Raw genomic sequence first — 12,914 nt, 5'->3', positions numbered from 1 at the left:
GGCAGGTCCATAGTGCCAATGTTCCATTTCTCTTGCAGGTGAGTTCTTTTGAGTAACACATATAAGCCTCTTCTTAAATTCAGCACAGAGATAATGGTCCCTTTCAAGGCAGAGGTGCTATCAAATGTCAATTAAAGAATTGTTTTTAATGAATTGCTTCAATGTGTACCATCAAGAAACCATGTGTGTAAATATATGTATTTTAAGGAATCCTGCATTTCATGGAAGTAAAACATATAAAAGGACAGATTTTCTGCATAAGACCATTTATTTTAAGAAATAGATGAGTCTTTATGATGAACTGGAGGCTGCAACAGCTGCTCTCTTGGGCTTCGGCGTGGTTCCCTCACGGAATCCATTCCTACAAGTAGAAATATGGTTACCACTTTTTGAAAGGATGATTCCTGCTCCAGATTACTTTCTGACAAGTAATGTTTTAGATGAAGTTTACCAGCTTTCTTCAGCTTATCTCAGTAATGCACTGAAATCACTACAGAGCTCATATGTTCAGACATTTTTAATAAGAAACATCTTATTAACAAGTGCTGGGAATAAGCAGTAAGGTTTTTGCTCTCTTCTGCTGAAGTAAATTTGACTTCTTGAAACAGGAAGATTTCAGTACCTGAGTGAACACTGCAAAACTGCATCAGATACAGCACATGTGCTGAAGGCATGCCTTACTTTATGTTCCTACTAAGCAACTCAGCAAAAGATTTCATGTTTGTGAAGTCAATTTCTTACCGAAATCCTCTATGCCTCCAACCAGGTTAAGACAGGCATGACAGAAGAAGAGTCAGCCCCAAGCTCACTTTTGGATATGACGTTTCTCCTTCAGCAACAAGCAGTGGAAAGCAGGCTACTGCTGCACACTGTAAGGTATTGTCTGGCTGCTGCTGGGAAAGACTGCCCTCACTAAAACAGATGAATGGATCCCTCAACTACACCCAGGTCTGGGACTTAAAATACTCCTAGTTTTCACTATTAAATCCAATCTACTTTTTTACAACAAGACTCTTGAATTACTTGGTATTTTTCATCCAGCTTTCTTGTGCATTAGGCCAGAAGCTACAGAGCTCAATTTCAGAACATGGAGTCATACAAAAGAAATTCTTAATGAGTTTAACAGTACAATATGCCCACCATTACCTCATAAGTACAACTCAAAGCTTTGTAACAAGTTCTAGAAACCTGTAACTCAGAATCTGATGTTATAGCTACTTACTGCTAACTGAACTCCAAATAAAGAGTGACTACTGAAGTTATGCCAGCCCTGAACTCTTTTTTGTGGGCAAAAGGGTATTGGAATGCATTTCAAGACTTGTCTCTTACAAAAACCCACACTTCAGTGCAACTGGTAATTTAATTGACTCACAAATAGAGGTGATACTGCACAAAGCATATCTTTTTAAATGTGGGCATTTTATTACAACAACCTCTGTGTTCTGTACTATCTACACTTAATAGAAACATCAGAGCTTGTTACACACTCTATGTATTGAGGTTTTTTTATTGTCAAAGGAATATGCAGCCAATTATATAAGGCATCATTTATTTCATGACATATTTAAGAAGACCATACCACATTAAGTGTACTAAATAAATAAAAATGTTAACTTTGCATGATGGATTTTATAATTACGTGATATTTATGCAGGATTTCACACCACACTAGTTTGTAATAAAATATTATACCTGAATCGACGGTAGACCTTTTTCAGGTGCCTCATGCGACCAGTGCCAGTGGTGTTGCGTCTTTTAGCCTTTGCACTCCAGTTATCTAAAACATACCAGCTACTGTTACTCATCTGTACCAAATATGTAAGCTGCACATTACATTTGTATAGCACAATAATTTAATCTGACAGAAGCAAAACAATAATTATGAATTAAACCAATTTCTACGTAGTTATACTGCACATTAGCTAAAATACAGTTAAATCAGCATTAATTTCAAAAGAGCTCCAAACACTGCAAGATGACACAGTATTCCTCCTTGGTTGGAAAAAAATCAGAGTGCTGAAGAAGACAAAGAAACACAGGCTTTTAAACTCAAGTCAGCTAAAAGTTTGTTACTTACACTTTCTCTTACGCTTAGCGGGGTAACCACATTTCCCGCAGGTAGATTTCTGCAGGTGGTACGCCTTGGACCCACATCGACGACACAAGGTGTGTGTCTTATTTCGCCGCTTACCAAATGACGATGTACCCTTCGTCTGAAAAGCATTTCAAGACACGGCACGTTAGACATATCACTAGCACTTGCAAGTCACATAACTACAAGAAGAATAAACACTCTAGAAAACACGCACAAATCCACACAAGCCAATAAGCACGTCAGAGGCACACCGTACTCTGAAACACCAACTCAGTTTCACCCACAGGTAGCCTCCACTTTTAGAAATCACTTCCTTACGCCGTTCCTTATCCCCCTCCGCGCCGCCCTGTGCTGAAATAAGACGAAGCCACCGAGCAGCTATCTCCAGCTCCCTTCTCATTTCCCCCCAACTCATCACTAATAAATAGTAAACTGCTCTTTCCTGAAGAAAGATTATTTGCTGCACGCAGATCAGCCGCACACTCACCGCAAGAGGCTTTAGCGACCGCAGCCCCTCTTGCTACGCTACCGCACGGCTGCCTCAGCCACGGGCAGGGCGCCGGCCCGGCCAGGCCCGCAGCAAGCACGGAGAAGACCCCGGAGGAGACCCCGGAGGCGCGGGGCGGCAGCACGGCCCCGCACCCCACCGCGCCCTCCCCACCCGGGACGAGACGCCCCACGCCCGCCGCCGCGCCAGCAGCGGCGCCCGCCGCCAGGCCCTCAGGCCCCGGCCCCGCAGCGGCCGCCCCGCAGCGCCGTCCCGCCGCCGAGCCCGGCCGCAGCAGAGCGCAGGGCCGCCCCCCGCCCTAGACGAAGCCCGCGGCCCCGCAGGGCCCGGCGCGGCGGCGGATGGCGGCGGATACCCCGCGCGCGCGCCCCAGCGCTCACCATCTTCCCCGGCTGCCAGCACCAAAGAGGGCGGGGCCCCCCTCGGCTTCCGCTATGGCGCGACAAGCGCTTCCGGGGGCGCGCCGGTCCCTTCCGGCCCCGCCCGGCGCGGCTGCGGCCTGGCTGTGCGCGGGAGTCCCTCCGTGTGGTGGCCGCTTCCCGCCAGGCCCGGCCTGCTGGGGCAGACCGGCCCCCCCCCCCCCCCCCGAAGGCCCCGGCGTCCCGAGTGAGATCCTCGGGGCCCGGGCCCTGAGAGCTCGGTTGTAGCCGGGGACACCACCCCAAGAGTGGTGGGTGGCGTGTCGGAGTGTGTCCTAGGCCGTGGTCCGGCTGCTCCTGGAAATAACAGCTGAGGGGTATCTGTGTGTAAATATGTCTCTGCCTGGTAAAGAAAATCTTTACTGCACCTAAGCTGCCATACTGGCACTTCATTTTTAGCTCTAATGCTGCTTCTCTGCAGTAGTGCCTGTGCTGCTACTCAGAGGTGCCTACAGCTCTGCTTCAGGCTGCAGAGTCAAGTCCTGGCTCTACCTGTGTTACCGAAAATCGTAACCAGGAAGACTCTCCAAATCAAATGATAGTTTGGAAAGCTGACATTGATTTATTGCAGCGCTGGGTGCGTGTGGGATTTTTCCTCCTAGCGTGCACACCGAAGAACAAAAGCTCATTCATTATGTCTGTGAAAGAAATGAATATTCATATAATCTCCGAGAAGTGTCTATCTACTTAATGCATGTGGTAACACATTATGAAACTACCTTTGTACAAGCATCTCTGGTGGTCCTTTTGGAAATTGTGATCCTTCTGGAAATTGTAACTCAGTCTGTTTTGTAACTCAGCAGAATCAGGGTGCACAACACCACAACAATACTGATAGTGAGGGACATCTTGCCCTTTTGGCACATACTATTCTTTGGTATGCAGACTTGCTTATTTTTGATATGTAGGCCTATTTGCCCTTGGTACACAGGTTTGCTCATCTTTGGTATGCAGGCCTGCTTGTCTTTGGTACGCAGACTTGCTTATCTTTGGTATGCAGGCCTGCTTTTTCTACCTGTACAAAGTTTACACAAAGGGGCTATTTTCATCAAATTGTCTAAGTCTTTTGGTAAGACCTGCACCTTCAGTAAAAATTATTTTCATGAATGAAATTCAGGGGCAGGGTACTCTTAGCTGTAATATGTGCTTTAAAAGTGAGCTGCCTTAAAAAACAGGCAGACCCTCCTGCTCTCTCTGCTTATCCGTGTCCCCGCCTTGGCACCCCACGCCATGTGGCAGTCAGCCTGCAGTCGAAAGCATCCCAGTGGGCATCATTAACGCAAAATCGGTTTTTATTCAGATGCACCATTTAAATTCTCGCATGCCAGCCTACCATGCATCTTCAGCAGACTCACAATCTGTACACAATTTTATCTTAGAAGAGTTAATTTGGGGGAAATAACATGTACAGAGAGAAATTGAAGAAATTTGTGTTTATCTTATCACCAGTTCAACACCTTGTCATCTCAAAGAAAGTCAGAAATTGATGATAAAGCCAGTTTATTTATCCTTGATTGTAGAATTATATAACCTGTCTAACAACTCCTGAGAAAAGTATGTATTTATCTGGCAGGCTAGATCTCACTCCTGCTTCTGGTTTACTGACTAAAAATGCAGTTATTCCAAAATGCAGCTGTCTGGGCCTGCCACAAGCCAGCAAACTGTGATGAACCCTCCCACAATGAAGGTGTGGACAGATGAACCCCTGTAACATGGAGCTCATCCAGAAAAAGGGAGCATTCTGTGGCACAATCCCCAAAGCAGTGAAGCTGTGTCCGACTGCTGCGTTTTCACTCCTGGACAAACCAGCCTTGCATGGTTGTCTCAGTGTTAATTTGTCCTCACTTGTTTCCTGAGCGTGGCCTCTCGTTGAATTCCTTTGGCACTAATTTATGTGCTGGGACGCTTTTGACCTCTGCTAAGGTTGAGGGATGGGGCAAAATGTGATTTTGACTTTAGCTGCATTGTTTCCAGACACACAAAGGTGTGGCCCAGGCTGTTCACTCAGCTTTTTCTTTTTGGTTGGCAATTTCTATCACCGAAATGACACCTAAGGCAGAGGTCTTTGCTCATATTCATTTTACCTCACCTGAAAATCCAGGCATTTAGTCCATCCGTGGTCCCGCTGTAGTTAAAGGAGAAAGATAAATGGTTCCAAAGGGTAAATCATCCTATCTTAAATTAGGTGTCTAAAGTAGGCTGGAAAAATCACCCTTGGAGGAACATTTCTCCTTCCATTAATTCTAACAGGAGCCTAGACAGCCCCCTTAGGCTAGGCACATAGATGGCTGAAGTTAGGTAAAATGAATTTTGCCCTGACTGACTTAATGAAAATATTTTTATAGCAATTCTGTCTTCCTTGCCAAAAATCAAAAGAGAAAACTCAGTGTCCTATGGATGAAATGCCATACAGAAAAAAAAATCCTAATTAACTCAAACAGTATGAATACATCCTACAGGCTGGATGGAGTCATATTGCTCCCAGCAACCTTGCTGTGTGTCTTTTAACCAGTGCCTCCTTTCCTCTTCCTTTCTCATTAGATCTCAGAAATCTGGAAGATGCTGTGAAGACATTGAACAGATGCCATGGCAACAGCCTCCAAAAAAAGTATGTTGGTTTGGCTGCCTGCAAGGATATGCTGCTGGCGGAATTATTCTTGTCCTTTGTGGGCTAAAAATAATCTTGTTCATTTACATGTCTTCAAACCTGTTAGGAAAGAAAGATTTTTGGTATCGTCATGCAGTTTTCTTTAGTATTCAGGGACACTGGATACTTTTAGGGTAGAGAATGGGCAGAGCTGTGGCTGACCCAGTGCCATCCCAGAAGCTCTTAGCCCCCGTGCAGGTTGCGGGTGAGGACCGAGTTCACCGCCCATAGTGAACTCCAGCCTGCTCAAAACCCACAGACTCGTGTACTGGCAGCTGCTGAATGGCACCAGCCTGAATTCAGCACTGGCTAATTCACCCTTCTTCTTTGATGCATAGGAAGTAGTCCAAAATTTAGAAGGCGGCGTGTCTGGATTTCAGCACTGTCTTTTTGATGTAGGAAGCAGCAGTCTGTCACTGCAGCCGGTGTCCCGTCACAGCTTCTGCACAGCACTTCTGGTCCAGCCAGGTCCTGTGATGGGAGAAACTCTTTGTTTGCCAGCACTCACTGATCCTATTAAGCATCTAGATCAGGGTTTACTGAATACTGTGGAGGCGAGTGCCTTTCTGTATCCCCTAGCACCACGTTCTGCAGCGCGTCCACTCTGGTTGGGGTTGAAAAACTGAAGCAAAATGCAGTACTGGATATGTCCATCTGTTTTTTCTTCCATCCCTCTGGAGTACAAGCCCCTCTGCCTCAAGCTGATCCCCCCCAAGGCCCATAGAACTTCCTGACCTCCTTGCTCTGCCCTGGCACTTTGCTGGGGAAGAGGAGAATCGCCCACTTCCAGTCCCTCCCACAACTAAAGCAGAGCAGCCTTACAGATAAGTCCAGCTCAGGGACAGGGAGACCAAAACCAGGGCTGGCTAGGCAGTAGAGAAGAAGGTGGGTATGAGTACCAAATAACCTCAGTAGCACTTGCTTTGCACAGGTTTGGTGTCATGCTACTACATCACACCGTCACCAGGGTGCAGTACAGCCATACAGTCCCTGATGTGACCACGGTGGGATTTGCTCCAAAAAATGGAGGAGTAGTACTGGTTCTAGGAAACTTGGAACACTGCTGAAAGGACTTGTGTGGGGCAAATGCAAGACTGATATCCAAGCAACTTCCGTCTAATGTCAACATATGGCATCACTTATTTGTGCTCATGTGTAGTGCCCTTTGCACAAGCAGGGATGACTTCAAGGGATAGGGATAGTGAAGGTTCAGGCTTCATACAAACTAGATGCTAGTCAGTGCTTGATACCAGTTATCTTCAGAGGTGCAGACAAGCTGAAGTCTTTATTTCTAAACGTGATCTCTTAGATCAAAGGAATGCCTTCAGTATCCTCTTGGATATTGATCACTTTGACCTAGGTAACAATGTCTCAGGAAGGCTGCAGGAGAACGGAGGAATTCAAGGACAATGTTTTCATGACAGTCAGTTTGGATGCCTTTGTTCCTGGATATCATCTTGATTTGCAGAGGTAGACACCTCGGCTGGAATTAGTGGGGAAGAAACTACACTGAATATCTGTTACCAAGCAGCCACAAGAAACATAACTTTATTTGTATAGTGTCCAGATTCTTCGGTTTGAAAAGAAAACTTTCATGTGTGAATTTGAACCAGAAACATTGGTCACCACAAGATGACAGTATAGTTCAACTAAAACTTTTCTCCTAAACAGCTCGGTAAAAACTCTCTAAACAGTAACAGTAAATCAGATTAATAAATTGAAAACAATATTATCTGTACAGTTCTTAAATCTCAATAACAGTAACAGCAAATATGAGCAAACAACAATGCTTATGAATAAGGCTGTTGCGTCCTGCTAAGAAACTAATGAGTATAATACAAAAGGCTTTCTATTTGTTTAAGATGAAAATGGATAGAAGAAAATTAAACAGCTGTCACTAACTTATGAAACTGCTTGTTAAAATATAGTGGAAAGATCACAAAATTATAAAAACTCTTTGTGTAACAAAGTTTATACAATGTGTATAACATACATTTGATACTGTTGCTTCCTATAGCCCGTCCTGAATGGGAGGAGCCCCTTCATCATAACTATATACTCTTTCCATGCATTGAGACTCTTCTTTTCCATAAAAATGAGCACAAAATATGACCTCACAAGTAGCACACAGAAATCAATGCCAGAGTTTAATAATAAAAATTAATTATTTGAACTCACACTAAAGAAATTCTCCGAGTGTTTTTCTCAATACTGAATTAGAAATTTTCATAGTCAGTCATCCTTTCTATTTATGATGGCATGAATAGCTTCATACTGATGATCCCATAACATCTCTTCTACAATGCTCATGAGCAGTGCTCATACAGGTAAGTTACATTAGAAGAACAATATTTTTTTATGACCGCTCCTTAGCATTGGACAGAGAGACCAGATAGTAGTCTTGCCAGTAGACCACTGGCAAATGCTTGGAGGGTGGCACTACTTGGTAGATCATGGTTGAAGCTGCCTTTAACCTTTACCTTTGGATAGCTGGGGGAGAATCCTGCGTCCTTCCCCACCAGAAACCCCACTAAAATCTTTCTTTGTTGTTCCATCTAGCTAGGGGAACAGGGGCAGCATACCTGTGTGCAGCAGAGGTGGCTACAAACCTGGGACACACCTGTTACACAGTGCAACAGCGTAATTCAGAATTTTAAAATTTCCCTAGGGTTTATTTTTAGTGCTTATACTTAGATACATTACAGGTTTGTAGTGCATTGTTGCACCGAAGCAGTAAGTCTCAAAGGGGATTTCACTGGCTAGCCTCAAGTTTGCAGAGGTGGTTGCGTGGCAGTTTGGGCTGAGCACCAGAAGGGGTGCACAGGAGAAAGCCACAAGTTCCTTTACAAGGTGACAGCCATTTTCTTCTCTTCTCAGTTGTGTAACAACTAAATATTCTTGTCTTGTTAGTATTATTTTGATAAAAACAACCTATATTGATCTTGTTTTGTTTGATACTGTTGTCTTAAACCTTTGTTGCATTATTCATGCACAAATGTAAGCACACACAAGCCTAGAACAAAATTTTCACTGCACAAAAAGCATTTGAGCCACCACAGTCCGGGATTGTAGTCTGCATTGCATTCCAAGTGGAAAGGCCCAGCTTCTGACCACATTCCCCTTACATTGCAGCAGAAACTATTTTAGTTAGTCGTTAGGAAAATTTTTGTACCAGTACAGACTGCAAAGCGCTGGACTTAAGTTTCCTTCAGATGGTTCTGGAGCTTTTGAGAGAAGATTGGGCAAATGTTTGTCTGAAATGGCTTAGGTGTAGCAGATCTTGTAGTGGGAAGGCAAATAGGCTGGATGATCTTCTGAGGTTCCTCCCAGCCATACTTTTGTGATGCTGTGATTTTATAAGAGGCCTCTAAGTATAAAGACATAACTGTATCTCTAATCTCCCTGGCTGTCATGTTCTCAGACAAACACATTTGACCAACTTTATGCTTGGAAAAAAAGGTCAGATCTTGAAGAATTCTGCCTTCAAATTTTGTCTGCTTTTCCCGTTATGATGGTTGGCCAAATAAATGCTATGGCCTCTACCTTACAAGCTTGCCTTGCGCTGACAGGCCTGCATTTTAAACATCTGTCCTTCCCCAGGGTAATGTAGGTCTCTGACTTGCATTTTCAGAATTATTCTAAAGCACATTAAACCCAAAAGATTTATTATTGAACAAAAGAAAAGCAGATGTCGCCCAGTGATATGTGTATATGTGTGTGTATCTCTCTGTGCAGGCACATATACTTGGATGGTGCGTGCTTAGCAGTACTAGCAATGTTTTCTTTCCATTTTTTTTTTTACTAAAAGAATTATCAAAAGCTTGTCTGATTCATAGCTAGACAGAGCCTATATCTAAGCCCAGACATTATGGCTCAAATTTGCTAACTTGGAAGCTGAGTGTCTAAACATAACTTAAAGCGTCAATTCTTTTATACTTCCATATGTTCTGGTATGAATGATACATGGGCATACTCTTTGGAAAAGAAATATAATTTGAACTGGTTGGGAAAAAAAAAAAAAACTTTCCTGCAGAAATGTTGAAGTAAAGTCTTGCCAGAAGCTCAGGAAAGGAAGCCATCTTAAATTTAAAGTTAGGTTCAAACAGCTGGCTCTCTTACCCTCTCAATTTTCTCACTTTTTATGTGGAATTACATGCTTGCCTAGGTATATCTCTGCCATCACATTCCCTCCATGTGTTAGTCAGCGATGCTTCAAGTGCATATGTGAATGATTTTACTTCTCACCAGCCATTCCTTAGAACATGACTTGATATTATTCTCCCGGAATACTTCTGAGTAGCTGGACAAATGCACATGCATGCCTTATAGTGCCTTCTGTCTCCAAAGGTAAGCAGGTAATTCAGTTTTACAAGACCCATCCAGGTTTGGCACATGTTAGTGTAAAAAGCACTGGTACAGCATGTACATGGTACAGTACATTTTCAAATTTTTCATGTATTTTGCAATTAGAAGTGTCCAAATGTGTGAATAAATACAAAGCTGTGCACAAAATGTGCATTAGGTAAATATAAGGCATCTGATTTTCTTTCCGAAATATGTATTTACTTCTCACAAATATTTACTGTTCATATATTTCAAGTTTTACTTTAGATCTAACATTCTGGGGAAAAAAACATGTCTGCAGTAAAGTGGAAGGTCAGAGAAGAAAACATAGGAGAAAACTGGAGCACTCATGTTTAATCTGAAAACGAGTAAAATAAGCCTAATATATTGTTATTTATTTACTTTGTCTCACATCTCACTTCAAGCAGCCTGAAGAATTTACGTTTAACTTGATCTGGGACTACTGCAAATGACTGCTTTCCCTGGTCACTCTGTCCTTTCTCTAGAAATAAAAATTAAGCTAACTTTAAAGTAGGAAAACCCATCACTTATATAGCACTCTTTACCCTGTGTGGAATTGTGGGGTTTGCCTTTAATATTCAGATGTGAGACACATACTGTAAGAAAAAAAGGCTTTGCAGTGGAACGAAGTGGACAAATGCAAGTTCTATATTTATTGAAGATAAAGCCTATTTCCCCAGGTAAAATAAGGTTGCCTTCCTTCATCAAAATCACTTGCATTTTGTTATTTTCACAACCTGAGAACCTTCCCGAAGTACAAATGCTTTGCTAACAAAGGTCAGCTCAACTCTGCAGTTACAAATGTTATCTTCTGTTTATTCTGGAATATGTTTTCCCTGTATCAGGCATTTTCAGCTTTGCATTTACTGGAACTGAGGCATATTGGCTCCATCAGGGAATTCCCCTAACATCCATGCACGATTTCCCTCTTTCACTATTTCACTTTAATAAAAATAGAGGACAAAACAGTGCCCGGCCTTATTAGTGTGTGCAAAGAGGACACAGAAAAGAAATGGAGCTTTTTGAACTTTTTCTTATCTGATCACAACGTAGAGGTCACAATCCTGTGGCCACAAGACCTAGATTAGACCAGCATATACAACACAGCCAGTCTTCTGGAGGGAAGGCTGTGCACCAGCCAGCAGGGCACAGGGAGGTGCTGTTAATGGTCTGCCTGCTGAGGCAGCAGATACGCAGAAAGGTTTTCCAAAATGTCCAGTTAAGTAGCTCCCGTTGTTATGATTGGAGCTATGCCTTAGCACCTTTCTGTCTCTGAAAGGCTGCCTTTGGATGAAGCAGGGCAAATTCAGCTTCACCAGCACTTACGCAGATGGTGGAGAACATGCCAGTACTTACAGTCTTAGATTTGGTTTATCATGTTAGTTAGTACTTGTTAACTAATTGCTGTAAATTAGAAATGTTTTTCAGTTGTGCTTGAACATATGTTAGGGAGAGATGTAGCCTAAAAAGTGGCTGCTTAAGAAGGGAAAAATGCCTGAGGGAATGTTACACTGTAAAAAGGTCACAAAACTGTGACAAGTCGAAGCCTACTTATTCTGTCTTACTGTATTTTAACAGAAGAATAAAATGCGGTAACCCTCGAAGCAACAATATTGGTAATTGACTTTTTCTGCTGAGTCTCTCAACCATTTTACAAGTTTATTATTGACTTCAGTCAAAACCGACCACCAACCTTTCTCAAGGTGCCTTTCTCATGGCTGATACTTTTTTTTACATGGCAGTATTTCCCTGCCCTGGCTTCATTACTGCCTCAGAAGACTATATGTAGTCACCAATAAATGGGCAGAAGTGCATACCTCTCTTGCTGTGAGCCCACACAAAGGAGGAAATGGGAGGCTTCCTTGTCTGTTGCTATCGCAAGCCTTACATTTTACATTCTCTCCTTGGAATGGTCAGTATTCATCTCTTTTTTTGATCATTTACAAAAATCGCAAAGCCATTTTCTAGCTCTAAAAAGTCTGGGCATTGCTGTTGTCTGAATACTTTTTCCTAGCTATTAATTGTTCTACAGAACCTCCGCCCATAGTAGAAACACCATACTTCTAATCACTCTCATGATGGTCTTTCAACCAAATAAGCACAAAATGGGATGTGTTTACAGGCTAATTAAGAACAAGTGCCATCTCCAGAAATGCAGATTCTTTCAAAGATATTTAGTGATATGGTCTCCACTACCAGATAAAAACATTTCCAATTTAGACAATTCCAAATCAACTTTTTCCATGCTAATCAAAATTGGTACATAGCAGTAATTGCATGGCTTGATAGGCAGAAATTATCTGAGAGTTTCATGTCTGGAAATAAAAAAGTACATCATTAATACAGACACAGAAGGACATATGTATTCACCTACTCAAAAAAAAAAAAGGCAAATTAAGGAAGGGCTTTGACCCTGTGCTTCAGTGCTGCTCCTTGGAACTGAACTGGATGTACAGACGGAAGCCAGAATAACTCGCAAAAGGACATCACGCCAATTTTAAGGGCTTATAAGCTTGTTGTAGAAGAAGTAACAAATGTTGAGGACACCTAAATTTCTCTGGAGCTCAGGTGAATCTCTGCAACTATATCAGCCCTTTCTTATTACTGGTATGTGTTTTCATTTATTGCAGTCTGATGGTTGTTGTATGCGTAGCCAGCCCAGAATCAGGGAGGGCAAAAGTCAACACTGTGTCATTTCTGTTTCTACACAATGCTCTGCATCTCTGTTGTCTCTATGAAAGTCTGCAAAAGCTTGCTTTATTTGTTGAACTTTGGTTCCAGCTGGAAGATATCTACAAAAGCTCATTCCAGGAAGTTTCACAGTAGCAGTTAGGGTTAATTACTGACTTCTCGAGTAAGCTGACAAAATTTTAATGAATT

General features: G+C 42.7%; 1 protein-coding gene and 1 non-coding gene across 2 annotated transcripts; both read right to left on the bottom strand.

Annotated features, from left to right (window-relative positions):
* Positions 1-247: 247 nt before the first annotated feature.
* On the bottom strand, positions 248-3,019 carry RPL37 (ribosomal protein L37). The gene is made up of 4 exons (XM_050913073.1): positions 2,984-3,019; positions 2,078-2,213; positions 1,693-1,777; positions 248-361 (listed from the first exon to the last, which is right to left on the bottom strand). The coding sequence occupies exons 1-4, from the start codon at positions 2,984-2,986 to the stop codon at positions 292-294; spliced, it is 294 nt and encodes a 97-aa protein (XP_050769030.1). The 5' UTR covers positions 2,987-3,019; the 3' UTR covers positions 248-291.
* On the bottom strand, positions 463-545 carry LOC127027882 (small nucleolar RNA SNORD72). The gene has a single exon (XR_007767845.1). It is a non-coding gene; the product is annotated as a small nucleolar RNA SNORD72 (small nucleolar RNA).
* Positions 3,020-12,914: the final 9,895 nt, after the last annotated feature.

The sequence above is a fragment of the Gymnogyps californianus genome, chromosome Z, assembly GCF_018139145.2.
Source record: "Gymnogyps californianus isolate 813 chromosome Z, ASM1813914v2, whole genome shotgun sequence".
NCBI classification, from domain to species: domain Eukaryota; kingdom Metazoa; phylum Chordata; class Aves; order Accipitriformes; family Cathartidae; genus Gymnogyps; species Gymnogyps californianus.
Note: the sequence above shows the minus strand (reverse complement) of the source record. Positions and strands in the feature narration are given on the sequence as shown.